We start from the raw sequence: 17,981 nt of genomic DNA on the forward strand, positions 1-17,981 counted from the left end.
ACTGCATATGAATGAGTGTGTGTGTGTGTGTGTGTGTGTGTGTGTGTGTGTGTGTGTATGCACGCACTAAGGAGAAAAGAGAAATTATTGGGAAAGGTTGGTAAGAGATGGGTGAAAACTATACTCAGGCAAATTATAAAATTATGCTTTCACCCATATCAAGAAGATGTATGTGTGTCACCAAAGTGCCAGGAGGAAGTATTATTGTCTCACGTTGCCTTGCATTTTCAAACATTTGCAAAACATATTGCTGTTGTTCTCTATGGTTGAGTCAAGAAGTTGCAGCCATTAAAAAGCCCTCTGTCAAGGAAGAAATGTGATTAGACCAACTGCTTGCAGTGACACTTAAAAATTAACTGCAAATCTGTTTGGGGCAGCTAAGACATTCCCTGAACACTTGCTAGTTGGGAATGCTGGCTTTCAAATCATTACTTTATATCCCTTAAAGGTACATTTTAACTGTTTTAATATGTAAGGAACAGGCCTGCCAAATTGTGCTTATGGCTTTTTAACACAAGCAATTTACAAATGCAATGAAGCAGATAATAGGACACATGATACTGAATTTGAAAATCTGTGTCGACGACCCTGCTGCTATAGAAACATTTTTGGAAGCAGCCCTGTATCCCACTGCCTGGATAAGAAAAATATTGTTTATCATTTCACAGGTGGCCTCTTCTACCCAATGGTGAAGGGTAGGGTCATGTCCTTGAGTACAGATTAGACCCTCCTATGCTAACAATATTCCACTAACAGTCATCTGGAAAACATGCATTAAGCAAAATACAACAAACAGTAAAAATCTCAAGTTAAAAAAAAAAAACTCTGCTCAAGTTACAGACAAAACTATTTTATTTTAAAAATGAGGACTTCCAAGCACAAGAAGTATATATAATTTAATACATCCTTGGCTTCCTGTTATGTATGGTTACTCCCTATCATCAGTTTCCCTTCACATTGAATACTGGGGCCACAAACTGAGCTCCTAACCTGGAGCAACAGGAAGCTTGGTGAGGTACAAATGGCTATTATAACAAAGATGGCAGATAACAAGTGTTAAGAAAGGTGTGGAGAAGAGGGGGCCCTTGTGCACTGTGGGAAGGGATGGAAATCAGTCCAGTTCTCAGAGAATATTCTATGGGTTCCTCAAAAACTAAAATTAGAAGTACGAGCAATCTCACTTCTGGGTGTACATCTGAGGCAAGCAACCAGAAGGTCTGCCAACAGATGAATGCATAGAGATCATGGTATGTACACAGACTACAGCAGAATATTATTTAGCCTCACAAAAGATGGAATTCCTGTGATTTGTGACATCAGAAATGAACCTAAAAGACATTATGCCAACTAGGCCAAGCACAAAAATGACAAATACTGCATGACCTCACTTACATATAGAATCTCTAAAGAATCAAAGTCACAGAACAGAAAGTAAAATTGTAGTTGTCAGGGGCCAATGGTAGAGAAAATGGTAAGATTAGTAGTCAAAGGGCACAGACTTTCACAAGTAAGAGGACTAAATTCTGGAGATCAAATGTACAGCATGGTAAGTATAGTTAGTTATGTACTGCATCCTTGAAAGTGCTCAGAGAATAGATCTCAAGTGTTCTTAACATCACACAAAATATGTCATGATGAATATGTTAATTAGCTTAATTGTGGTAATGACTATACAAGATATACTCATATCAAAACACTCTGTAGTATATCCTAAATACATATAATCTACTTGTCAGTCAGACCTCAGTGAAGCTAGAAAAACTAAAATGAATAAACAAATTCAAAATTTAAAAATATTAGTAAGATAAATAGTTCACTGCTTCTCTATATAACAGAATAAAAGTCATCTTGGAGAGAATTATCTTTGTTCTGAAAAGGGTCACTTGAATGAACTCTCCTGGATACAAACATGTGCTTTTGCCCTTCCTCATATTCCTTGGGGTTGGGAAAGATCAATTGCTTTAAGAGAATGGAAGGACTGACTTCAAGCCTTTCTTCTAAGATTTCAAATTAGGATGGATCAGATGGACCCTGAATTAGGACTCCTGGTGAAAAAAATAAAAATAAAAACACCCCCAAAGGGAACTTGCCATGAAGGGAGAGACTGGGCTGGTATCCTAGGCTTAACAGCAGGGCCTAAGAGTAAGGGCTGGTTCTGATAGACCAAGAAGCCATCTTTGACAAAGCCATTCTGGGCTAGTCATGCCTTGGAGAACAAGGATAACTGAGCATTGCTTAAAGATTTAGAAAGCCATAGTCCTGGGTCCTAGGGTAGGAAAGCATTATAGTAGTAGCAAGTTTCAACAAAGGAAAGATGAACAATAGACTACAAATGACACCAAAAGGCACAGCCAAAATGTCAGAGCTCAGTGAACTGTAATATTTCTCTCTTCACCTAGAAACTGGAAATAAGACAGGGATCTCTTTGGTGTTTTGGGGACAGTTTAGATCAGGGAAGACATGCTGGATTTTCTTAAGCAATGAATATAAAAATAGATATGTGACTACATTATGATCTAAAACAATGAACATACACCTTTTCTTTTTCAGGACTGAGCACTGAACCCAGGGATTTGCACATGACAGGCAAATGCTCTATTATTATAGATATTTAAGTTAAGTAAAAATATTGTACGCAGTCAGATAGGGATAGGGCCTCTAGAGAGTCAGCCCAAAAGATAAAAACACATTACAAACATAGCCAGAGACACACTGGTTACAGACCAGGCCTTAAATTAAAGACAAAATGACCAGGCCTGCATCTTTCCTCAAAGCACAAGATAAGTGATAACACCTGTCCTAATGAAGCATAAATAGCCATCGTCACCCCAGTGGGTGACCAAGACCTCTGGACCCATCATTTCTTAGAAAAAGTCTTTGTTCTTTCCATGTACACTTGTTACATGACTGCTCTCCCCACTGGGATCACTGTTACCTAAGCGATTATACTTGTACCTTTATCTGTTGTTCATACCTTTAACCCACGTTTGTAACATTTCCTCTGAAATGTGGGGTCCCCTACAACCTATTCGGGACCCCTCCTGCCTCTCAGGAGCTGTATCTCTCAGTAAACATTTCCTATTCTTAACCTCTGTTGTTCCTAGAATTCATTCTTCAATTTTAGAGGACAGGAATTCAGCATATCAGACATATAACAGATTGGGAGTTATAATATTTTGCCTATACTGGAGGTCTGATATCATTTCTATACCACTATCACTGAGTTATACGTTGGTTCAGTACATGCACTCGAATATTGGAAATGAAAACTTCAAATTTGACCATACTTTCTTTATTGATTTAATGATTGCACTTTGTCCTGTGACTTATTTCATGAAGGACTTGGGCTGAATTAAGTAAGTAAGCTTCTTCCCTTCTATACTTGGTTCTTTCATACCTACTATCTCCAGTCAAGCCAGAATGTCATTCCTTTAATCCTTTGTGCTGATTTGTAAATTGTCTGCACATTGAGGCCCATTTAGTGGTCTCTGCTGGCTTAGTTCATTCCTCTATGAGGGAAGGAATCACAAGTCTACCAGACTGAGGCTGGAAGACACAGATCTCACTGCTACATGGGAGGGATGGCAAAGAACCTGCATCACTGTATGAAGAGTGCCATAGCTCCCCCTCTGCCCACAATTTCTTACATTCCTTCCAAATGCAAATAGTCTCTCCCATGAGCCCCCAGAGCACCTGGCTCAGGCTCAGTGTCTGGATCTCATCAGGTCCAGGTGTGTGGATGAGCAGTTGGATCTTCTCCTAAGAATGATTCCTTTAACTAAATCACTGAATTAATTACCTTTCCAATACTTCCCACAGTAGTACTCTTGCCAAACATTTAACCACTACAAAGCCAATTTCCCTTCCCTCCTATTTCTGATCATGTTTTGCTCACTTTCCTTCAAACTTTCGCCAACAAACTCCTCTGAAAACAAGGCCTTCTGCAGATCAACAATAACTATAGTTTGGTGGGTTTTTTTTTTTTTTGAGTCAGAGATTTGGGGAAGGCTTAGCCCGGTTTTGGGGTCTTTTGCACAGTGATGTTGACTGGGCATCACTCATCTTTCCAACTAGGCTAATTATTCTGGGGTGCAGCTGAGACTGCTGAATTGGACTCTGAAAAGTGGCTTCTCCATTTGGCTTGGGATTCTCACAGCTTGGTGACAGAGGTCTGGGCTTTGTATGAACACTCTTGCTAACAGCCTATCTTCTTAGCCATCAGGGAGACTAACTCCTGGGAGAGATTAAACAGCAAAACCAAAGCAAACTTTGGGCTTCAACTTTAAGCACTTCCTAAGTAAATATAACAGTGAACCTACCTGCTCAACTAGAAATCCATTTAGAAAGAAAATGAAATAAAAATGTACTGCATGTTAAAATTCTGCTATTATTATATATATAATGTTAGTACAAGGATAGCAAAGGATAATTTGCATGACAAATATTCCTATTCTTTTTTCTACTTACTACAATAATTGAATAGCAACCATCAGTGAAGTAGGACAAAAGAGGGCTTTTAGCATAAATGTTAGCTTGATCTTTCAAGGAGATTTGATTACCTTCTTCTACCCCAACTCCACTCCATCCACTTGAATAGAAGTTCTGCTTTTCATCAGTTGAATGTTAAGTGCCTTTCATGCATTCAAGTAGCTGGCCATATTCAATACAGAGCAAAACAGTTTCTACTCAGCATATTTGGGAGCAACCTGTTAATGGCAACACTTTCTAATGAAAAGATCCTGGATAAATGACAAGCCTATGAAGGCCCTGATTTAACAAAATGGTAAAACATGCCAAAATACAGAAGCCAGTGAAATCAACATAACATAATCTTTCCTCAATTGAAAGTATATATGATTTTATGTTAAAAATTCTAAATACTTCTAGGAACCTTTGCCAATTATTTTTTTAAGCTTCCTTTAATCCAACAGTAGATATAACTGATTAAGTTTAGTTTTGGAATCAAGTCAATTAAAATAATTTGGAATTCAGGGTGAGAAAAAAATATATAGATGTCATTACCCTGGCTTGGACTCAGAGCCACCTCTGCTGCCCAGTCCAGCCCAAACTATGGGCCTCCTCTGGAGATGCGCCATTTCCAGCGGGCACCACTGATTGGCTGTGACACAGCTCCAGGCAGGTGCGTTTTACATCATCATCCCGGTTTAGACTCAGAGCCACCTCTGCTGCGCGGTCCAGCCTGAACTATGGGCCTCCTCTGGAGCCTAGCCGTTTCCAGCAGGCACCACTGATTGGCTCTTACACAGAGCCAGGAGGGTAGCAAGCCACTGAGCACCCCCCACCCCCGGGCTATTAGATCCCCTGATTGAGCCAGTCCTTGGATCCACTCTGCAGAGGCATGGCAGGCTATAAAAGGTGGTGATTAATTCCATTATGCTCCTGATTGTATCAATAGGGATAAAGGATAGGGATTGATTTGATGAGTTGTTTTCTCAATTATGAAAATGAAAATGTCTATAAGTCATTAGAGAATCAAAGACTGGGACGCAATAATATCAGGAAGATTTAATGACCTAGAGATTGAATCAAGGGCAACCCAACAGCAAAAATAAAGATGAGAAAACACTTAAGCAAGCCACAAAAACAGACTTCCAGTCCACCAATGGCAAACAGTAGTGCAAAGGAGGATGAAAAATCAGACAGTGAAACTAGAGGACACTCAGAACTCACAGCACAGGAAGTAAAAAAATGATCAATTAAGCTCTAGAAAAATTCAAAACAGAAATTATTTCCCAGATAACCATAGAGATGGTGAACAAAATGAAAGATATGATTCGAGACTCCAGAACAGAAAATGACAAAAAAATAGATGAGCTTAGGAACATAATAGAAGCCATGAAGGCCCAGCATAAGAAAGAAATGGAAACAATGAACACCCAACATAGGAAAGAAATGGAATCCATTAAACAGATTCAAACTGATATCCAGGAGATTAAAAACTCTACTGAAAGCATATGCAACAGAATAAAAGACTGTGAAGATAGAATCTCAGCTATAGAAGCTAGGATAGCAGACAGTGATTGTGAAAAGAGAGGTCTCTTAAAAACAGTAAGGGAGCATGAGAAATCGATCCAACAACTCCTAGATGATGCAAAGAAGAATAATATAAGACTGATAGGTATCCATGAAGTACCAGGAGAAAATGCAAATGACTTAAAAAAAAGCTGTTCAAAGAATTAATGACAGAAAACTTCCCAAACAGAGGGGAAGAATTAGACATACAGATAAGTGAGGCATATAGGACACCAACTAGCCATGATAAAAAAAAAATCTACACCTAGACATATACTAATCAAAATCCCAGAAACCCAACAGAAGAAAAAGTACTACAAGCAGTAAGAGAAAAGAAACAAATCACATGCGAAGGAAAGCCCATCAGAATCACAGCAGACATTTCAACACAAAACCTCAGGTCAAGGAGAGCCTGGAGTGAGGTATTTCAAGTTCTAAAAGAACACAACCTACAACCAAGACTGATGTATCCTGCAAAACTCTCTTTCAAAATGGACGGAGAAATAAGATACTTCCATGACAAAGAACACTTGATAAACTTCATGAATACTAAACCAGCACTACAAAGAATTTTAAACAATATCCTAGAAAAAGACAATGAAGATCATAACACCAGGAGGCCCAACAGAACAAATCAAGTAGCCAATGCAAGAAACTAAAAGGAGAGGATAAAAATATAAAAAAAAAAGAGTAAACAAAAGGACAATAACATGACAATAATGTCAGTACATATCAGTTATCACTATCAATGTCAATGGTCTCAATTCACCAATCAAGAGAAATAGATTGGCAGAATGGATTAAGAAGCAAAATCCAACAATATGTTGTATACAAGAAACACACCTAGTGCAAAAGAAGCCCATAGACTGAAAGTCAAAGGATGGAAAACAATTCTGCATGAAACAGGAGCACAGGAAAAAGCAGGGGTAGCAATCTTATTCACAGAAAAAGCAAACTTCAAACCAAAACTGATTAAGAGAGACAAAGAAGGCCACTACATCCTTGTAAAAGGAACAATCCAAGAGGAAGAAATGACAATGATAAACATATATGCACCAAATATAAATGCCCCCAACTATATAAAACAAAAATTAAGTAACATGAAAAACCAAATAACCACTAATACAATTGCATTGGGGGATCTGAATACCCCACTATCACAAATACACAGATAATCTAGGCAAAAAATCAATAATGAAATACTAGAACTGAACCAAGCTTTTGAACGTAGGGACTTATTAGATGTCTATAGAGTGTTCCACCCCACAAAATCAGAATATACATTCTTTTCAGCTGCACATGGGTCATTCTCCAAGATAGATCACATACTAGCTCTCAAAACAGGTTTGAATAAATGCAAAAGAATTGAAGTTATCCCATGTACATTATCAGATCACAGTGCAATAAAGCTGGAGATCAACAGCATAAGAAACCATAGGAACTTCACAAACACATGGAAATTGAACAACACTCTCCTGAACAATCAATGGATCACAGAGGAAATTAAAGAAAAAATCAGACAGTTTTTACAAATAAACAAAAATGCCAAGACAACATACAGGAATCTATGGGACACAATGAAAGCAGTTCTACGTGGAAAATTTATAGCACTGAACGCCCACATAAGGAAAACAGAGCAAGCTCAAATAAACAACCTAACAATGACTCTTAGACTCCTAGAAAAACAAGAGCAAGAAAAACCCAAAGCTCAAACAAGGGAGGAAATTATAAAGATTAGAGCAGAAATCAATGCAATGGAAACTAAGAAAATGATACAAAAAATAAATGAATCAAAGAGTTGGTCTTTTGAAAGAATAAATAAAATTGATAAACCCTTAGCAAACCTTATCAAAAAAAGGAAAGAAAAGGCTCAGATTCATGCAATCATGAATGAAAAAGGTGAAGTCACAACAGATTCCACAGAAATCCAGAGGATCATTAATACATACTATGAAAACCTATACTCTAATAAAATGGAAAACACAGAAGAAATGGACAGATTTCTAAATACTTATGAATTACCAAAGTTTAATGAAGAAGAAAAAAACATTTTAAACACCCCGATCACAATCAGTGAAATTGAAAATGTAATTAAAAACTTACCCACAAAGAAAAGCCCAGGTCCCGATGGATTCACTGCTGAATTTTACAAGACATTTAGAGGAGATCTACTGCCATTACTCTTCAGACGTTTCAATGAAATTGAAAGAGAAGTAATACTTCCAAATTCATTCCTGGAAGCAAATATCACTTTGATTCCCAAACCTGGGAAAGATGTAACTAAAAAAGAGAATACAGGCCAATCTCCTTAATGAATATAGATGCAAAAATCCTCAATAAGATACTAGCAAAGAGAATACAGAGGATCATCAAGAAGATCATACATCCCGACCAAGTCGGATTTATTCCCGGGACGCAAGGATGGTTCAACATATGTAAATCAATAAATATAATACACTATATTGAAAAAGTCAAGGACAAGAACCACATGATCCTCTCGATAGATGCAGAAAAAGCATTTGACAAAATTCAACAACCATTCATGATAAAAACTCTGCAAAAAATTGGAATAGATGGTCTATGTCTCAACTTAATAAAGGCTATCTATGAAAAACCAACAGCCAACATCATATTAAATGGCCCAAAACTGAAAACCTTCACGTTAAAATCAGGAACAAGACAAGGAGGCCCATTTTCACCACTCCCCTTTGATATAGTTCTGGAAACATTAGCCATAGCAATTAGACAAGAGAAAGAAATTAAAGCAATAAAGATAGGAAAGGAAGAAATTAAACTGTCATTATTTGCTAATGATATGATACTCTACACTGAAGACCAAAAACTCCACCAAAAGACGTCTAGACTTAATTGACACTTTTAGCAGAGTAGCTGGATACAATGTTAACACCCAAAAATCAACAGCCTTCTTGTACACAAATAACAGACTCACTGAAAAAGAAATTAGGGAAACAATTCCTTTTATAATAGCACCCCAAAAAATGAAGTATCTGGGAATCAGTCTAACAAAAGAAGCAAAAGACCTCTACACTGAAAACTGCAGCACTCTGAAAAAAGAGATCGAGGAGGATATAAGAAAATGGAAAGATGTCCCCTGCTCCTGGGTAGGAAGAATCAACATAGTGAAAATGGCCATACTACCAAAACTGCTGTAAAGATTCAATGCAATGCCAATTGAAATCCCAACACTATACTTCACAGAACTAGAAAGAAGAATTCAAAAATTCATTTGGAACCATAAGAGACCTAGAATAGCAAAAGCCATCCTAGGCAATAGGCACACAGCAGCAAGTATAACAATTCCCAATTTGAAACTATACTACAAAGCCACTGCGATAAAAACAGCATGCTACTGGGAAAGAAAGAGACCTGGGGATCAGTGGAACAGATTGGAAGACACAAAAACAACTCCAGATGCACTCAGCTACCTCATCTTTGACAAAGGAGCTGACCATCCCCAGTGGAGGAAAGATTGCCTCTTTAGTAAATGGTGTTGGAAAAACTGGATCTCAACCTGCAAAAGATTAAAATTAGACCCTTATCTGTCACCACACACTAAATTAAAATCCAAGTGGATTTAAGATCTAAATATTAAAACAGAAACACTAAACTTCCTGGAAGATAAGTTAGGCAGAACTCTGGAAGACACTGGCATAGGAAAAGACTTTATGAACAAATCTTCAGTAGCACAGGAACTAGCAGAAAGAATCAACAATGGGATCTCATTAAAAAGCTTCTGCACTGCAACAGAACTAAGAGACAACCTACAATGTGGGAAAAAATTTATACCAGCTGCTCCTCAGACAAAGGACTATTATCTAGAATATACAAAGAACACAAAACAACCAGCCCCCCAAATATAAAGACCCAATTCTAAAATGGGCATCTGAAATGAACAGACATTTCACAGACAAAGAAATAAAAGCAGCAAGTAAATATATGAAAAAGTGCTCCACATCACTGGTCATTTGAGAGATGCAGAGGCAAACAACACTGAGATTTCACCTCACCCCACAAAGAGTAGCTGCTATCAAGAAATCAATCAATAACAAATGTTGGCACGGTTGTGGGGAGAAAGGAAACCTTCTCCATTATTGGTGGGAGTGCAGACTGGTGAAACCACTATGGAAATCAATATGGAGATACCTCAAAAAACTAGGATTAGAGGTTCCATTTGACCCAGCCATCCCTCTGTTGGGTATCTTTCCAAAAGAATTAAAAGAGTCATACCACAGTGATATATGCGCACCCATGTTTACAGCGGCAGAGTTTGTAATAGCTAAAACTTGGAAACAGCCCATCTGCCCATCAGTTGGAAACTGGATAAAGAAGATGTGGTTTTTCTATAAAATGGAATACTACTCAGCCATAAAGAATGAGAAAGTAGATTCATTCATAGGTAAATGGGTAAATTTTGAGGATATACTCCTAAGTGAAATAAATGAGTCACACATATGCAAATACAGAATAGTTTCTCTGGTGTGAAAAACTAAAATAGTACTCAAGATCCTAATGGGACAATTAGCAACATGAAATAGGAAGAAAAGGACCAAAGGTGTAGGGACAGTGAGAAGGACAGTGAAAGGGGAACAAAGGAAAAGGAAAAAAAATATGAGAAAATGTAAAAATGGGATTAAAGTTTTTGAAGTTGGGGAGGGTGGGGACAAGGGGAAAAAATGAGAACCAAGACCTGGCATGTAAAGGTACAAGATCCCAGTAATGAATATAACTGTACTGTCTACCTAGAATGTACCAATAAATTCAATTTAAAAGAAAAAAATATATATATACATTTAGTGAATTTTTTGAGTCATTTGTTTTAAGTAATGGCATTAAGATAAGTGGGCAATCTCTGAATTAATCTAATATGAAACATAATTTTTCATGGAGGGGAAGTTATCCTGCAATTATTTATGTGAATTAAGGCAATTACAGACTGAATCTGAAGATCTGGAACAAAAAGAGCAAATTTCTTGTCTTATTCCAGAGGGAATGGTGGCAGGCACGCCTCCATTGTGTCTTCAGGACAGAGGCAGGGATTTTATAACTCATTATAAGGAAAAGAGACATTCTTCTGTGGATCATATGAGACTGGCACTGAGCTAGGGCAGAGAGGATTACTGATTATGGAGCAAGGCCTTTCAGTGGAAAGATTTTAGTCACAGGATGAGATCTTTGTGAAACTCCTATGTGCATTTGAAATTTAATGACTAAAATTATAGGTTGTAATAGAAACAACGTGGTAAATTGTATTTTAAAAAATGTATTAAAATTCAGAACATCTAGATTACTTATACAATGGTAGAAAATAAATTATTCTCCAGTACTATTATATAGCATTATTTGTGGAACTAGGTATTAGTCCATTTATTCCTTACAAGAGCTCTGGAAGGCACTTATTTCTATACCTTTCACATGGGAAAACAGGTCAGATAACTGCGTAGGCCCCTTCTCCAAAGAATATGAAAAAAACTCCAGATCTGCCTGATTCTAAATCTCCTGACTTTTATGCAACAAATTTCAATTCTGACAAAAAGTAATAATGATAAAAATTACAAAGACAAGAAAGGCATTTCCCAAAGTTAGAGAAAGTAAAATTCTACTTGTTGTGTAAGGAAATTCATTTTATTATGAATAATATTCAGCTTACAGCTTGTGTATTTTATCTACATTCATGTTTAGAAATTATAATATTTAAGAAAAAACAGGAAATGTTTTCAAAGACTTAGAAGAGTACAATATTTAGTTTTGTATCTAATGCTCTTTTATTCTTCTTCCCCTTCTTATTCACCTGTCTTATTTTTAAAAATTCTCCAAATCCGTGTAGTTTTGTTAATGCAGAGGTTATATTTTGGAAATTATTTTTAATTTCTCTTCTTAAAGTACTTCGCTCATTTGAAGATAAAACTGAAGGCCAGGGAAAAGAAATTTCCATTTTTGCCTAGATAAGACACAACTTTCTGCTAATACATTCTGTGCATTCTAACTCTGTACCATTAATTATTGGTAGTAGGAGCTAATATCTGACTCCAACAGCCTTCAGCCTAATAATAGCACATTAAAGTTTCCTGAGTTAACACCTAAAGGATAGTGCTTTTGTCTCTGGGAAAAATGTGCAATATACTTAGTAAAATTGTGAAATCTTTGCCATAAAATATTTGCTCTACTTTCTTTTGAAGTTCTTAAGAAATCCAAATAAAACATCTTTATATTTTCCCTCTTTTGTTTTTCTAGAAAGAAAAATCTTTACTCTTACTATAATGGTATTATTTTCTCATGGGCAAGGAAAACAGAGCACTTGTATGTTAATGAATTATCTGATAAAATTCTTAATAATAAGTGTTACTTCCATTTAACTCGCTTATTAAAAAAACATGCTGGAACTGGATAGATTAAATTAAACTCAGCCCTACTTCTTTTTAGTAAATAGCAAAACTAATATTTGATGCTTAATAATAAAGCTAATATTTGATGCTTAATTTAAAAGATACAAACTGCTAAAAAGAAACCATAAGCCTTTTTCCTCCTTCTTTATAATTGCATTTCCTTAAGTAACTCTGCCTTGCAGTTGACTAAACTTTTGTGTTTATTTTTATTGTGTTTTTTACCCAGTGAGTCCTGATAAGGGGTATTCCTACCAGAAAAGATAACAAGTAATAATAAAAAGCCTTGAGGAAAAAAATAATTAATGTTTCAAATGTGACATTGACTTAGTGTTCCATTAACAAATGTTAAGTATTGTCTATACCTGTATTTACTCACCCACAAGTCCTAAAAGAATGTAGCCCATAATAAACACTATGAAGATCATGCAGCACACAACATCTGTACAACTCCTAAAGACAAAAAAAGAATAGAGGATTAAAAGGGGTCCCAAATAATTTGTCTACGAATTATTTGTCGCACAAAAATACAGGAAAGGAGAAAAAGATGACAGTGATACACTATTTTATACCCAGTGATTCTGAAAGGTATATCAGATGTAGTTTTGCAATGCAAGACTTTATTAGCAATAGCAAGGTTATAATTCCATGTTTCAAGAAGCTCTCTCAGAATTCTCTCTAGCTTCTGTATTTAAAAAATATCTCTAGAGAGTGCATCAACATCAAGTAGGTTTTTTTGTTTGTTTGATTTTTTTTGGTACCGGGGATTGAACTTGGGTCCTTGAGCTTGCAAAGCAGGCCACCAAACTGCTGAGCTAAATCCCCGGCCCTAAGTAGGTATTTTTTTAAAAAATTAAAATGTAGTTTAAGCTATTTGATTTTCCTTTCCATGCCTTCCCAACACATACTATAAAGCTATTTTTCATCCTTTTTTTTCTCCATTTGCTTTCTCAATACATATTTTCATGGTATGATTATTAAAGGATTAATTATATCACTCTTCTATGGAAGGTAGAATTATAACTATTTCTAACAATGGTGTATAAAAAGCATGAAAAACAAAATTCTCCCACAAACTGTAATTTGTGCAGGTACCCCACAAGCTACATATTGTCAAATTTGGTTTAGAGAAAATCTGGCTCACATTCGCTCAGTGATTTGCTAAAGGTCACGGCCACACCAGGACCCAGCAGAGACAGGAGGTTTCACAGTCTGGAAGGTTGAAGCTGTGTCTTAAAGTGAGCAATGATAGTGTCATTCTCTGCTTGAAACATAATGATGAATCCATTAGTAAAGAAAAAAGATCAGCCCATTGGCAGGATTAGAAAGTTGTGTATCAGAATCTCCATAGAATGTTCTTGATCATGAGGGCATATGGATGTGCTTTACGCTCAGCACAGGCAAGGTGAAATCAAAGCTTCTTAAATAGTGGTAGGAGCTTAGCGGTAGGAATAGATGGCAACTATACACTAGCAGACACTGCACACCTTACATTGATAAAGCCTGCTATAACTTCTTTGATACCACTCTCATAGCGCTGTGAGCTTCCTAAGAACATCTTTATGTTCCTAAGGTTAGTACGGAGAGTTGACTTAAGGAACATGAGAAGTCATTACAGAAGTAGGTGAATATCTAGGTCTCCAATATCTATTGATTTCATTTAGTAGTTAAATCAGTATGATGACAATTTTCTGTAAAGACTCAAAATAGCCATGTATATATTAAAATAATTACATGGGTCCAGGTAACTTTTTATAAGTTACAGATCTTTCATTGGTAAAAACCTTTATGACCAATTCAGAAATGAACTATACTATATCCAATTTTAACCTAGGAATTTAACATTTTTCATTTATATTTCAGAATGAAAAAATAATAAAAAGAGTAGAAGACAGGCACCTAGCTTTTTTTGATTAACAGGCAATAAAAGCAAAACCCATTTTTAGAGGTGGGAAGAGGATTTGTTTCATACACATCCTGACACAACCAAAGTCAACACTGGGCCCATCTTCCCATGCAGTTGTTAAGTAGCCAGGCACCTAATGCCTTCTTCTTGCCTGCAGGCAAGAAGACAAAGAAGGACATCTAGAATACCATGTGCTTTAATTAGAAATCCCTTGTGTATAACACAACTCCCTGGAAGAGAGAGAGAGAGAGAGAAGAATGTGGCTGGTCTTCATGCAGCTGTTGTATATCTATAATGTTATGTGCTAATATCTATGTGTTTGTGTTCTACATAAGACATATATACTGCAGTACATATGCATACATATGTACATTGGAATATTAAAATGTTCCAATGGTACATGCAATAGTAACATTATGTATGTATAGTGTTATATAGGGAGCACAGGAAGAGGTGAGCATACTAAAAAGATGAATGAAAGAAACTAACCCATTTCAAAGGATGGAGCACAAAGAAAAAAACAGGAGCCAAGTGGAACTTTTATGGAAAGTAAAATCCACAGTCCTTTACTTCTGGCACTGATGAACAGGCATCCATTTGAGTTTTGGTTCCAAATGGAGTTTAATGCTATGATTTCTCTCACCCGAAAGCACTGAGGACAAATTGATGACCACACAGTCTCTCCCCCACAGTACTTAGCATTTCTTAATCACCTGCTCCTCAAGTGTCTGGGGATTTTCTTCAGCAGCCAGGGTGCATATCATCTTCAAGTCTGCTTTGTTTTGTTTTTCTGGTGCCCTGCTTTAAAAAATAATGGACTGTGGTCCCCATGGCCAGGCTGCTTAATTTTATCATATTCAAAATAGAATGATGCTGAACAAACTGAAAATGAGGCAAAGAGCATTCAAAAGTCTCAACTAATAGGAACACTAGTATTTGTAAATTTGTACTGGAAGTGACTCAATTCTTTTTAAATTTAGAAATTTTCTTTCAAAATCAGGTGTGTGTGTGTGTGTGTGTGTGTGTTTTCAGGTAATTACAATTATAAGCTACACTTATCTGCAATTGTTTCCATTTATTTACTTGTTTCCCTGTCTTCAGATATGTTCTCTCCAGAAAACAAAAACAAAAACAAAATGAGTGCATAGAAAGATGCTAGAAAAATATATCTGAACAAAAGACAAAATAGAGCTTGTGTGCCATTTTGCCAGTCAATAACTATACCAGAAATTCAATTCATTTTCTTTTATAAGTAGCCACCTCATTATTATTCCTTTCTTTCAGGACATCTGTTATAATCCCAAATATTCAATAGGAAATTAGTTTTTTAAAAAACATGGATTTCATTTGGATAATTTTTAGAAAGCCTTTCAAGACAGCTATTGAAGTAACAGCGAGACAAGCTATGGCTGAATGTCCCTCTGAATCAGATTCTAGTTGGGGGCTGTACCTTCTCCTCAGGTGGGTTCATTTGACTCTCACAGCAAGCATTAAAACCATTGTACTGATCTTAAAATGGGCTACATCCCACCAGGTCCCAGAGAGAAGACAGAAAGAATGATTATAGAGAAATAAGTGCATCTGTCTCCCTCACCTTTCCTCTGAGTCAAAAATCTCACTTTTGCAAAGCAAACTGTTCACACTCACATTTATCAGAGAGCCACCCAAAACTTTATTCATATTAAGATGTTCTGGTAGAGAAGGATTTCGAAAAGCTAAATAACAGAAGTGCCGCTGCAACTTTGTATCTATTTTCCAAATATAATAAGAGTAGATCCCAATTATACATACATTTATAGATTTTTCTTTTCATCTTATCTCTAACCCACAAAGAGGACAGCTGTAGTCACCAGGACTTAAAATGTTTGATTTTCCTGTTTCTTACTACATCTTTTCTATCGACTTGACAAGTTCTCAGGCTCCTCCTCTCTGATGTCTTTCATCCACCTCCTTCTTCCTTTCATTTGTGTTGCCTGGACTCAGCGCAGGTTCTCCTATCATCTTTGCAGAGTCTGTTGTGGTTTCTTAATTGGGCTCCTGCAAAGAATTTCTCCTGATCCAAGTCATTCAGCACATCAGATACCCCTGACATGGGAAGACATCATTTTATTGTTCAAGAATTGCGATGCTTCTCCAACACCTACTTAAATCCCAAATGTCTTAGCTATACGTTCAAGAACCTTGAAGTCCAGTCCTACTTCTTGCCAACTCTGTCTTTCCAGCTTTATCTCTTACTGTTCCTTCTCAGTGTGCATTTAAAATCAGCTTGTATTTTTTTTTTAAATTCATTGATACACTCTCGGAGATCTCTGCTCATGACTCTTAGAAGTGCTAATTGGCAGGGAACAGTCTGAGCTTGTACTGACTGTCCTGGAGAACTAGAAAATGCTCCCCTTTTCTCAAGAGTGCCTCGGTGTAGTTCTCCAGCCTGTCAACTCCCATCCCACGCTCTAAATAGCTCAATTGTCATCTCCTCCATGGCGTTTTCAGCTAGAAGAGATCCCTTACATCTTTGCTGATTTACCAAATTGATATTTTGTACATCTTTAGGCAACTACATTCCCTTTATTTTATCCTAGATGAGTGCTTGGGCCAAAATCTACCTAATAGCATTTATATTTTTAATTGATTTTTAAAATTAAAATAGCAATAATAATATTTTTGGCATGTGAAAATTAGATAGAATTCAAATTTTAGTGTCCACAAATAAAGATTTTTGGACAGCATCAATACACATTTATGTCTCCCCAGCCACTTTTGTATTACAATGGCTGTTTAAAAGTTGTATTACAAATAATTTGTCCTTCAATGTCTAAAATACTACTGCCTGAGCTTTTATGGAAGATGTTCGCTGACTTAGGATCTAAACCATAAAGCTCTCTAGAGCGGCATTAGCCCAAAGCTGGACATCCTACAGACACACAGCGATCTCCACCCCACGAGTGCCTAGTGAGACACTTCTCACTGACAGGCTGCTGCATCAAAAGCATTTGGCTCTGGGAAGAACCAGAGTGCTGTGTGTCACATTTTGGACCATCTTCTTTACTTTCTGGCCCAATGTAAAGAATGTGCTGTCTAGAGATTTATTTTTCATTTGGGGTGGAGGAAATCTTAAGAATGCCCTTTGGGCATTGCTATTTCCAGGAAAATAAAAAGTACTAGAAAAAGAAAACAATTAAATTTAACTCCGAGGTAGTAAGAGTTCTGTCTGATCCATGCACATCAGGTCCACACTAGCTTGTGTTCTCTGACACTGTCATTCAGCTTCCTTTTCAGAAACAGCTGTTCAGTCTCCTCCTGAAGCTGATTCGTGGAGTGGTTTTCTTTCTTTGTGGAAGATGAAATTGCAATGATATCAATCGTCCTGAAAGGTCATTAATATTGAGCTTGAGCACAATAATGGAAGTCTGGAAAGTCACTATTCTCTCTGATAGGCTGCCTGCTCATGCCTAATGGGACACTCACCTCACCCCTGGAAGTTCTCAGTACCACCTGGTACATCTGTCTGCAACCTGGCTGCGATCATAACCCAGAGTCTAGAAGCATCACACTTCTGTGGCTTTGCTGGGAGCAGAATGAGGTCACTGAGTTGTCTGTTATCTCTCAGATTTTTTTTTTTTTTTTTTTTTTTTTTTTTTTTT

The 17,981-nt window shown here is 36.8% G+C and overlaps 1 protein-coding gene across 17 annotated transcripts in view; it reads right to left on the reverse strand.

Moving 5' to 3' along the window:
* The window catches only part of Slc44a5 (solute carrier family 44 member 5), a 405,160-nt gene that overhangs the window by 63,447 nt on the left and 323,732 nt on the right, over nt 1-17,981 (reverse strand). For 16 of the 17 annotated variants that reach the window (XM_019204686.2, XM_010605145.2, XM_019204684.2 and 13 more), the window contains one exon: nt 12,814-12,887. The exons of the other annotated variant lie outside the window; for it this stretch is intronic. In XM_019204686.2, coding sequence (XP_019060231.1) covers nt 12,814-12,887 — 74 coding nt within the window. The remainder of the gene's footprint in view (nt 1-12,813; nt 12,888-17,981) is intronic. 17 annotated transcript variants of the gene reach the window in all.

This window comes from Fukomys damarensis, unplaced genomic scaffold (assembly GCF_012274545.1).
Source record: "Fukomys damarensis isolate Sample0158 unplaced genomic scaffold, DMR_v1.0_HiC HiC_scaffold_33, whole genome shotgun sequence".
Taxonomy (NCBI): Eukaryota; Metazoa; Chordata; class Mammalia; order Rodentia; family Bathyergidae; genus Fukomys; species Fukomys damarensis.